At 34.7% G+C, this 12,811-nt stretch overlaps 1 protein-coding gene across 7 annotated transcripts in view; it reads right to left on the reverse strand.

Moving 5' to 3' along the window:
* Positions 1–12,811, reverse strand: part of NT5C2 (5'-nucleotidase, cytosolic II) — a 98,658-nt gene that overhangs the window by 35,251 nt on the left and 50,596 nt on the right. For all 7 annotated transcript variants that reach the window (XM_024734912.1, XM_024734915.1, XM_024734913.1 and 4 more), the window contains one exon: positions 10,335–10,408. In XM_024734912.1, the coding sequence (XP_024590680.1) occupies positions 10,335–10,408 (74 nt within the window). The remainder of the gene's footprint in view (positions 1–10,334; positions 10,409–12,811) is intronic.

Consider the following 12,811-nt stretch of genomic DNA (forward strand, 5'->3'; position numbering starts at 1 on the left):
TAAATATTCCACTGCCATCTGTTTAGCACTCCAGGTTTTCCCACAAGATATAGGAGTACAAAACAAATGAGTTTAATATTGACACTTTTCTCCTTAGAGTTTCCCTTACGCTCAAGTTCAGTATATTAATATTTTGGTATCACCAGTCAGAGCAAGAAAACTACTTTCATTGCATTTATCATTTTATATACATTATTCCATTCAAAATTTATACCAATAGTTTATCCCTGTACTCACTCCTTCCTTCATTTTGGATTAAATGAAGGAACTGAGATTCAGGCAGGCTAAGTAACATGCTGGTGGCCAAGAGCTAGTAAAAGGTAGAGCTGGGATCCAAACCCAAGTCTATCACACTCTGAGGTTTCTTCTTCTTCTCCAACCACATAGCCTCTAAGGTAAAGATGAAGAACAAGACTGGGCCTAAACTCAGAGTGTTATGGGACTTATCCCTCAAAACAGAAAGAGGGTTATTCTGGCTTTTTTTTTTAATCACTTTTTTATACCCAGATTACTCTCACTTAACAGCTATTGACTAGCATTTTGCTTGTTAAAGAAACCACATTTTGTAGATTAGCAGTCTGTCAGAAAGTGATGATCTGTAACTGTCAGGAGGTAATGTAAGTACATTATGTCACTCATTTCATCACAAAAGATTTTCTCATTTGAAACCTCAGCAATAAATTTCTGGGTATAATATTATGAAACTAAGTAACAGAATACTAAGAGTAATGGCAACCACAGGTCTTTTTATGCCTATATGCCAGCTGAAAAATGAACAAGCACTAAACCTTAAAAACTCCAATCCTCCTTTTGTTTTCTATTTTCACTCTTCTGTCCACTCTTAGTAACAACAAATTCAGCAACATAACATTTTTAGGAGTCCTCTATGCAAACAAAATCAAAGAAACAAAATTCACAAATAGTACAGATTGGTCCCTTCATTCTGTGGAGAGGGAGTAACTGGGTTAAAAACAACTTTCTTGCTCTCTGACAAGTCCAAAGACCTAATCTTAGGTTGACTATCAAGATCTTTTTTGGCTTGATTTGTCCTGGAGAATGCACTTACAAGTCTGATCCATCTGTCTGTCCCACTTAAGCACAAAAAGGCTAAAGATCACTCTCAGAAAAAGACCACAAACAAATTCTGAGGTCTAAAAAGACCTATACTAGGGCAACTTAATAAAGGGAAACCAGAGCACTCAACAGGTCTAATTAAGGGGAAGAGAAGCCAAGGGAAAAGAAAAACACTTATCTGTAGAGGAAGCCAAAAATGCAAAGGACCAGTTTCTGATATACATCATGTGGAAAGAATGTTGATAAAGTAATTGGGGTGAGAGAGGAATTATAAATAGGCCTAATAGGTACTTTTTATATGAAACATAGTCCACCATTAGTCAGTGGCAAAGCTAATATACAAGACTAAGTATGACCTAGATTCTAAACATTGACTTTCATATATAAACTAATCTGTACTTAGTAGAAAAACTGGTTAGACCATAATTAACGTACATAATCCCATTAGAGAAATAAAGTGTTAATCTACAGTATTACAGACATGGAGCTAAATAAATACCAATACTGGCATTAATTCTCTAGGCAGATTTCAGGATTAAAACTGATTTAGGTCCAAAAGTTTTTTGTTTGGGAGTTTTAATTTTTATTTTATATAAAAATGTCAATCTTACATAGATATCCTGCAAATAAACTAATAAAAACTAAAATGTATAGCTTGCTTTAATTATAGGGATAGCTGATGATAAAGGGATCGTCTCTAAAAAACTGTTTGAGCTATGAGGCTGACATTCAGATCAGATGAAGATAATAAGGTTCCCATCAGAATGGATTTGATACTGAACACTGTGATTCATTTCATTTAGGGGAATAAATGTACCAAACTGTAAGCAATATCATAAAATTTTAAAAAATTAAGGCCATCAATTTCTCTTTAAATGAACTAAACAAACAATCACCACAACTTAACTTCATTCTACCAAAAGTCCATATAATTTACTTTTGGAAAATTACAAGTTTGGAATAATTATATACATACAGCTTAACATTCTTATAGAGTCCATGTATGTATTCCTGCCTCAATTATCTTCCTCCTTATTTATTAGTGACAAATCAAAGTTTTAAATGATTATTCATCACTAATTCTATCAACCCCAACATCTGACATGAATAACATGAGGATTATTCAAAGCCAATTTTCTTACCTATCAATATGAATTAAAGGCGAAAAATCAGAGCTAACCCAAACCATGACACCCCTCCTCCCAAAGGAGGTCTCCTGTGGCCATTTTCTAGACCAAAAACAGAACTGTTTCCTTATGAAAATAGCTTAAGTCTCCACAATTAGACCCCATCCCCAAACACTTTCCATGAAAAAGTCATGTATATTTCAAACATTTGTAAACAGGGGAAAAGAAACTTTGAGAAAACCTATGTAACTGTTTTCTGAGAAGAAATTTAGGCAAAGTTTACAGCATGATAAGGTAGGCCCTGAGCCAATAACCACCCTCTCTCACTGAATGTACCATTCCAAAACATGACTGCCATTTGAGATGTGATGTCCTATCCAGACACTTCAGAAGCATCAATCCTAGCCTTACTATCAATTTCACTACATTCTAACTCTGAAAACTAGTAATCCATCTATGCTGTAAGTGATAACTCTGTATCACTCAAAATATCGTTCACCAGAATAGCCAATTCATAGATTATGCTAATAGCAATTTTATAGCATATCTAATAATTTCATTTCATATAAAATGAACATTTATTGGCTTGTTCCTTCCCCCAATAAAGAAAAGCAAATGGTTATTGAACGTCTTCTCTAGTTAGGAATAGTATACACGAGGGTAGCTATTTATTGTAACTGCTACTATTTATTAAGCCCTTAATATACACTGAAATTATTCTGAAAAAAAGGCTAAAACAACCAATTCCCTAATCCCCCGAACTCTAAAGTCAAAATATACAGGGGGAAAAAAATTGAAAGAAAGTGCATTGTGCCACATTTCATTCTGCACAAAGAATCAACATTTTCCAGTAACACCTGAAGCAAGAAAGTAGGCCAACAACATAAAAAATGTTAATGGTGCTAAGAGTTAGAATACAGAAGCAAGGGCTTCCCTGGTGGCGCAGTGGTTGGGAGTCCATCTACCGATGCAGGGGACATGGGTTCGTGCCCCGGTCCAGGAAGATCCCCCATGCCGCGGAGCGGCTAGGCCCGTGAGCCATGGCCGCTGAGCCTGCACGTCTGGAGCCTGTGCTCCACAAAGGGAGAGGCCACAACAGTGAGAGGCCCGCGTACCGCAAAAAAAAAAAAAAGAATACAGAAGCAAAACAATCAAACTTAAAAATTATCATCAGAAATAAAAATGGTTAATGCCTAGGTCCTAACAAAAAATATAAACCAAATAAAGATAATGATGTCTGGAATATCTGGATAATACTTTATTAATTTTATAAGTAACTACCTTTTGTTTTTTTAACTACTGTTTTTATAGTTAACAATTATCATAAAAGCAGGTTGTAACCTCAGAGTTATAAATAAATACTTTAAAATCACCTTTAAATGTAAATCTTCCAGGCTTCCCTGGTGGCGCAGTGGTTGAGAGTCCGCCTGCCGAAGCAGGGGATATGGGTTCATGCCCCGGTCTGGGAAGATCCCACATGCTGCGTAGTGGCTGGGCCCGTGAGCCATGGCCGCTGAGCCTGCGCGTCCGGGGCCTGTGCTCCGCAACGGGAGAGGCCACAACAGTGAGAGGCCCGCGTACCGCAAAAAAATAATAATAACAATAAAAATTAAATCTTCCTCATTCTCGTGCACTCACTGAAACCAAAAGGTGGTTCTGGGCTTCCCTGGTGGCGCAGTGGTTGGGAGTCTGCCTGCCAATGCAGGGGACACGGGTTCGGGCCCTGGTCCGGGAAGATCCCACATGCAGTGGAGCGACTGGGCCTGTGTGCCACGGCTACTGAGCCTGCGCTCTAGAGCCCGTGTGCTAAAGGCATAAATTACCAGTATCAGGAATGAAAATAGGAACATTACTACAGATCCTACAGACATCAAAAGAATAATAAAAAAATAATTTGATGCCAATATATTTTAAACTTAGATGAAATGGCACAAATTATCAAAATTAATCCAAGAAGAAATAGAAACTTGCCCTATATCTATGTTTAAAAGTTGAATGTATAATTTGAAACCTTCCCACAAAAAGATAACTCCAGGCCTACACGGTTTCACTCCTATCAAATATTTAAGGAAAAAATAATACCAATCCTACCCAAGCTTTCCAAAAATAAGAAAATGAAATGGGGGAATTCCCTGGCAGACCAGTGGTTAGGACTCTGTGCTCTTACTGAGGAGGGCCCAGGTTCAATCTCTGGTTGGAGAACTAAAATCCCACAAGCTGCGAGGCACCACCAAAATACAAACAAACAAACAAAAAAAAAAAAAAAAAAAAAAAAAAAAAAAAAAAAAAAAAAGAAAAGAAAAAGGGAAAGTGAAATGGTTTCCAACTCAGTATATGAGGTCAGCATTACCCTAAAGTCAAAATTAGACAGACATTACAAGAAAACTATCAACTAATACCCCTCATGAACAGAATGCAAAAATCCTCAACAAAATATTGGCAAATCAAATTTGCCAATAAAAAAATAAATAAAAGGTACATGACCAAGAGGGATTTATTCCAGGAATGCAAAATTTAACATTCAGAAATCAATCAATGCCATTCACCCTTTTAACTGACTAAAAAAGAAAAACCATATGATCATCTCAATTGAGGCAGAAAAATATTTGATGAAATTTAGCACCCAATTCATGTAAAAAAAAAAAAAAAAAAACTCTCGGACAACTAAGAATAAAGGGGAACTTCCTCAACCTAACAAAAATCATCTACAAAAAACCTGCAACCAACATCATACTTAATAGTGAAAACTAAACATTCTCTCTTTAAGATCAAGAACACCCAAGGAGGTCAATTCTCAACACCTCTATTCAACATGGTACTATGGTTTTAGTCAGTGCAATGAAGCCAAAATTTTTTTAATAAGATATATATAGATACGAAAGGAAAAAGTAAATTATTTGCAGACCATATGATCATATATGTAGATAATTCTAAGGAATCTACAAAAGAGCTCCTAGAACTATTGAATAATAAGCAAGTCACAGGACACAAAAATAAGCTGCATTTCCAAATGCAAATGACAAAAAAACAGAAAATGAAATTTAAAACACCATTTACAACTACATAAAAATGTGAAATACTTAACAAATGAATGTGACAAAATATGTATAAGAGCTTTACACCAAAAATCACAAAAAAGTTGCTAAAAGGTAAGAAAGAAGATTAGGTAAATGGAATGATGTATTAATGTTCATGGACTGGAAGATTCTATGTAGTTAAGATGTCAATTTTCCAGAAATGGAACAAGGGATCAAGACAATCCTAATCAAGATCCCACCAGGCTTTTTTGAAAAAGTGATAAGCTTATTCTAAAATTTATACAGTAATGTGAAGGACCTAGAATATCAAAACCATTCGAGAAAAGAATAAAGTTAGAGGACTTAACACTACCTGACTTCAAGACTAACTATAGGGCTTCCCTGGTGGTGCAGTGGTTGAGAGTCCGCCTGCCGATGCAGGGGACATGGGTTCATGCCCCGGTCCGGGAAGATCCCACATGCCGCAGAGCAGCTGGGCCCGTGAGCCATGGCCACTGAGCCTGCGCCTCTGGAGCCTGTGCTCCTCAACAGGAGAGGCCACAACAGTGAGAGGCCCGTGTACAGCACAAAAAAAAAAAAAAAGAATAACTATAAAACCTACAATAATCAATCAAGATCATGTGATAGGCACTTAAGACCAATGGAATAGAACGTCAATAGACATACCAACATATATTGGTCAATATATTCAGAACGTATATATCTGACAAAGGACCAGTATTCAGAACATATAAAGAACTTCCATAGCTTGAAAATAAAAAGACAACCCAATTAAACCATGCGCATTTGAATAGGCACTTCACAAAAGAAATACAAATAGCCAATAAGTACATGAAGATTTTCAACATCACTAGTTAACAGAGAAATACGAAGTAAAATCACAATGAAATAATACTACATATTCACTATAATGGCTAAATTCAAAGCACTGACAATGTCAAGTGTAAACAAGGAGTGAAGCAACTAGAAATCGCATATTTGCTGAGTAGAAATTTAAAACAGTATCACTACTTTGAAAAACCATTTGTCAGTTCCCTAGAAGGTAAACATAATCTGGCAATTACACTCCGAAGTATTTTCCCAGGAAAAAAATAAAAATATACATCCACAAAAAGACTTGTACACCACCAATATTCTTAACAGTTTTACTCACAATAGCCCTAAACTGGAAACAACCCAAATGCTCATCAACAGATAAATAGATAAACAAATTGCAGTATAAAAACAAAGGACTACTACTTGGCCTCCCCTCCAAAAAAAAAAAGTAAAGTTTAAAGAGAAAGGAGAATTTCGTAATTTTGACTGGTTAACATCACTAGTAGTAAGACCTATCAACATTATGTACCCCTGGTATCATGCTCTAAGAAGGGCACATCACTTCTGTGGTATTCTTCCCAAATATGCATAATACTTCAATCTATTCATGAAGAAACATCAGACAAACCCGAATTGTGAAATATTCTACAAAAATACCTAACCAGTACTCTTTGAAGTGTCAAAGCAATGAAAGATGTAGGAAGTGTCACAGAAGAGACAAAGGATATATGACAACTAAATGCAATGTGAGATTCTGGTTTGGATCTTGGATTGGAATAAAGGACTTTAGTGTAAAAACTGAATAAAGTCTGTAGTTCAATTAACAGTACTGTACTAATGTTAATTTCTTAGTTTTTATAATTGTACTACAGTCAACCATGGTCAAGTAAGATGTTACCATTAGGAGAGACTAAAGGCAAACTCTTATTTTTGCAGCTCTTCCATAGGTCTAAAAATATTTGAAAATAAAAAGTTTTAAAAGTTAGGGGCAAAAAAAGAATGAACTGCCTACTGACAGACACACGTGAATAAATCACAAAAAAAATTATGCTAAGCAAAAGAAGCCAGAAACAAGAGTACATTAGAATATGATTCCATTTACATGAAATTCTGGAAAGGTAAAATTAATCTGTAGTGACAAAAAGCCCTGAGGCAAAGAGTGGGGCCGGAGAGAGAAGTAACTTCAAAAAGGCAATGAGGGAACTTTCTGGAGTGATGGAAAAATTCTATATCTTGATTGTGGCAGTGGTTACACAGGTGAATACATTTTATCAAACTCAATCTATATACTTAAAATGCATGTATTTTATTGTATGTAACTTATTCCTCAATATAGTTTATTAAAATTTAAAAAATAAGTTCGTATTTGAAAGTATTTAACTTGACTTATTAGTGTACATTTTATACTGGGTAAACTAAAATACTATGATTGATTCTTAAACTGATATATTAAAACTTATGCACCCAAATTGTTCATTCAATAAATATTTACTGGGCAACTACTATATGTCAGGTTTTAGGCAACACAAAGGATATAAATGTGAAAAAGAAAGCCCTTACCCTTGAGGAATTCACAGGCCAAAGGGGAGGCATGCAAGTGAACAAAAGCTGCAAGTGACATACAAATTGCTCTGGGGAATGATATAGCAAGGTGTCAGCACTGCACAGAGAAGGCAATGTCTCAGAAAAGTCTTCAGAAAGAATACAGGCCCTTTCCATGAATTCACCCTGTGAGGCTATTACACTTATTTCAGGGATATTTATCGAAGCTTTCAAAAAACACTTCTTTTAGTCTTGTCTCTCTACTTCATGGCACATTTTTCTGATGAAAAGTCCTTAGCACTTCAAGGGTGCAGTTTGTTTGTTAAAATTACCAAAAGTTATTCACAGACAAAGTTAATGAATACCATTCTGGAAAACAGGTGACAGGTATGAAGTCAATAAACTTGTTTTCCTACATGCTTTATGAAGTGAAGGCAATACCACAGGGTAGTACCAATGTTTTTCATCCAACATAGAACTGTTGGAAGAATATACAGTCTCTCAAGGGGGCTACTTTAAAGAGCTTTGCCCTTTTGAGTGCTTAGGTCTCAGTTTGTTTGGGGGGGGGGTGCTTATTACTTTGAAATTATACCTCACTATAAACTGTCAATATTCAAAATAATAATTTAAATTTATTATATACATCTATATCATATACGTAAACACAATGCTTAATTAAGTTTGAATCGTAGTTCAGCTATATCACAGCTAAATGTTTTTAGACAAAGTCCTTAAAAAATCAGCATCTGCTGTAAAATGAAGACAATAGTAGTAGTATCTGCCTCATAGGATTTTGTAAATATTAAATAAGTGATGTGAATGAGATAATCTACGTATTAAATGAAATAACCTATGTAAAACACTTAGAACAGGGCTTGGCATATGATAAGCACTTAATAAATGTTAATAATTATTGTTACATATAAGCAAAGTATATTAGTGTCTAGACTAAGAGTAAGCATTAAAATATAAAGTGGGATTACAAAAAAAAAAAGCATATAAGAAGAAGAAACCGTAAGGTAGCTTTAAAGTTTAGAAACTAAGATTCAGTGACTTTTTTGTTAAACAAGAGAATTCTTTTTTAAATTATTCTATGGGAATATACATTTATCTTAATGTTCAGTAACAAAATGTGCCAGGCACATTACAGGTTTCCAATAAATACTTATTGAATTGAACTACTTCAATACAGTGAGACTGTCTTAATAACCAGGAAAAAAAGTTTGTCACGTTTCAGCCCCATTAACTTCTACTTCTGCTTTAGTTAATATCCCTTTCAGCTGCCAGACTACCTTGCCATTCTTTTCCCTGGAAAGTAGAATTCTAGAAAGGAGAAAGAATGCAAGATTTTCTCCCAATTTGGACAGCAAGATCTACATTGAGAAAGTATAGCGCTTCGAACTGCTTTCTGACAAGTATACCTAAAAGTGTCTGTGTCCAATTAGGAAAATATAAAAGAATCTAACTGCTGCAAAAACAGCTTTAAGGCAATAGAATACCAAATAAATAACAAAGAATACAGAGGGAAGAAAGAGAAATTCAAATCAAGTCAGTGTATATTTTCAATATAGAACTTGTTTGGTAAAATATCATACCCACATGTATGTGGCAAGTACCTATAAACTACATGTGTTCATTTTTGTACATTTATATTATTCACTTATATTTATAGCCTAAATTGAACATCAAATTGAGATTTAATTTGAGATGATATAAACCTTCTAATATGTTATATAAAGTTTCTGAACATAAGTGAATTAATACATCTTAATGTTTTTGTGTACTTAAAGACAGTATTTTTTAGAGAAAATTTCTGAAAGATTCTTTTCTGAGTGTCGCAGTTGTATACATGTGTGTGTACATACATATATGCACATGTGCTCAACTCAGTTCTTCATCCCTACTTTTCTTTTTTTTTTTTAACTGAAGTACAGTTAGTTGATTTACAATGTTGTGTTAGTTTCAGGTGTACAGCAAAGTGATTCAGTTTTATATATATATATAATATATTCTTTTTCAGATTCTTTTCCATTATAGGTTACTACAAGATATTGAATATAGAATATAGTTCCCTGTGCTATACAGTTGATCCTTGTTCATCCCTACTCCTTAAATTAAATGACATTTTTGTCAGACTGCAAATATTTTAATAAAAACTTCGTAAGTTCTGAACAGATGCTGCAACTATTGGCTAATACACTGAGTATTTCAAATACATCTCAGAGATATGAAGGGAAAAACAGCAGAGTGCTGGTGTTTAAGGTCTATTTGATAATGAACAAAGTAATAGCTCTAGTTTTTAAAAAGTCTTTACATAGTATATGTGCAATCACTTCAATAGAAAATCAACACATTTTTCATTTGTCTTAAGAAAATATTAAAAATTTTAACTTATAAACGTTTACCGGTGGTAGAGAGATACAAAATTCCATCCTTGAAGAACAGCTTAATAGAGTAAAAGCCAAAAGTGCCCAAATACACACAGTAATGTATAATTTCATCATATCATTTCTTACCAGGGTCTCTAAAATAATTTAGCACTTGTTCTACCTATCTCTACAATCTAGATCTCAAGGACATCTGGTAATTTCAATATTCACAAATCTCAGTGAAAGAGACTGAGCTAAATATATGACTGGCAGCTAAATATATGACTACGTCAACAAGTGTTTATTGAATGGCCTACTGTGTTATATCCTAAGTAGTAGTTCTTAAGCAAGCAGAAAGTGCTACTTACCAGCAAGTGTATAATCCATATCAAAACCAAAACACTTTATTTTTTCCATGGCTAAACTTCGGTTCACAAACACCCTAAAGAAAGGAGTAAAAAATGATATCTCAATTAACACTTAAACAACAACAAAAATTAAGTTCAATGGAATTATTTGGCTATCTTTCTAGAATGCATTTAAATACCAATATTAAGATTCATAATATAAATTATTCAAGTCCTCCTTATACCATAAGTGACATCAGATATTATACAAAAATACGTAAATTTCCTTATTGTGTCTTGATTTTAATGATGCCATGTACTCAAGTTTTCAGAGAATCAGCTCTCCTTTTCTAAGTCAGACTCCATAAAATAAGCTTATTTCTGAGATTTTATAATTCATTCATTCATTCATTTAGTTTATTTAATAAACAGAGGTTCATTTAAAGCCTACCATATGCCAGACACTAAAGACACAAATATAAACAGATTCATGTGACAAATACTTACTGAATGCCTACTATATGCCAGATACTGTGATATGGTAGAGAACAAAAGAGTACCTGCCCTCATGGAACTTATATTTTAACTTACAATCTCTATCCTTGAGGAATTCAGCATAGCAGGAGAGAGACTTATAAGCAAATAATTATAGCAATTCAATAAATGCTATAAAATAACATGAGGAGAGAAAACAAGTTGTTTAGAGACCAGATGAGATGTCTGAGCTGATTTTAACAATTAGTAGAAGTTTTCCAGTAGGACAAAGCAAGAAGGGCATTCCAGACAGAATGGCAAAGGAAAAGACAGGGTTTGTAATGAACCAAAAAACATTTACTGAGGCTGGAGCTGGGTTTTCTTTGGTTTTCTTTTGTTTGTTTTTGCAAACGGAAGTTTTCCAGAGGAGAAGGGAAGGAGGCAACAAAGGTTATGAAGGTAAAAAAAGGATAGCAAGGGTCAAATTAATGAAGACTTTGTATGTCACATTAGAGAGTTTGGACTTTATCCTTCAGGCAAGAACAAATTAGCAGATTTTGATGAAATGAAATAATCAGATTCAAATTTCAGAAAGATCGCTATGAAGACACAGAGAAAACTAAACATAATAGTATGGTGGATCATCACCATGATGGTGCTTTGTGGCAAGTTTTAATCATCTCTGAAAATAAGGATACCCCCTCCATCTGATCCCAAAGTATGGTGGGCAAAATTACTGAATGGTTTATCCTCTTATTACCAAACCTCTTCTTTGCCTTCATTTCATAAGTAGCTATGAGAAATGAGAATGCTACAAATCACCCAGGAAACTTGGTAGAAATAAAGATACCTGGGCTGGGCTTCCTGCATTAACAATATAGGTCAGTAGTCTCCAAAGAGGAGTGACTGCACCTGGGGATACAGAAGACTCCACTGGGATACAGAAGAAAATATTACAGCTTCTATTCAAATTTATCTCATCATTTTAAAATGTCTAATTTGTGTATGTTTTCTACTACATACAAGTAAGAATAGTAGTATAGGTAATTTATAAATAAGCACACACAGGGATGAATGCTCCATATTTTAACTGTGAAATACTCAAGAGTTTGGAAACCACTAATCTAGATAATGACTTTTTAAAAAAACTTCACCAACTCAAATATTACTGTTTTAAACTTTATTAGAAAACTTTTCCTCTCATCTCAGAATGTATGTACCAATTTTATTTTATTATTTTTTTAACTTTTTATTTTATATTCGAGTATAGGCAATTGACGATGTTGTGATAGTTTCAGATGCACAGCAAAGGGACTCAGCCATATATATGCATGTATCCATTCTCCCCCATACTGCCCTCCCATCCAGGCTGCCACATAACACTGAGCAGAGTTCCCTGATATGCACTAATTTTAAATGCAGACAAATAATCAAATATTTGCTTAAAAATATTTTAATAGGGCTTCCCTGGTGGCGCAGTGGTTGAGAATCTGCCTGCTAATGCAGGAGACACGGGTTCGAGCCCTGGTCTGGGAGGATCCCACATGCTGCGGAGCTACTAGGCCCGTTAGCCATAACTACTGAGCCTGCGCTCCTGGAGCCTTCACTCTGCAACAAGAGAGGCCGTGATAGTGAGAGGCCCGTGCACCGCGATGAAGAGTAGCCCCCGCTTGCCGCAACTAGAGAAAGCCCTCACACAGAAATGAAGACCCAACACAGCATAAATAAATAAATAAATAAATAAACTCCTACCCCCAACAACAACAACAAAATATTTATTTTAATAGGGAACTTAAAAATCAATAGGTCCTTGAATTCAGAAATGTTATCTTCTAAAAAATATGAAAATCATTACTTATAGTGCGCTATGCACACTAGATTAGCTTTATAAAACTCTTAGTTCCTGAGAGAGCTGTTATATAAAACATCTACACTTTCTTTCCCTAAGAAAACCTGGTATTCTGTAAAATCAACACTTTGATTAGGTTAATAATGGATGGGAGAGGAAGAGTAGGAAATAGCTG

Source organism: Neophocaena asiaeorientalis, unplaced genomic scaffold, assembly GCF_003031525.2.
Source record: "Neophocaena asiaeorientalis asiaeorientalis breed wild unplaced genomic scaffold, Neophocaena_asiaeorientalis_V1.1 scaffold240, whole genome shotgun sequence".
NCBI classification, from domain to species: Eukaryota; Metazoa; Chordata; class Mammalia; order Artiodactyla; family Phocoenidae; genus Neophocaena; species Neophocaena asiaeorientalis.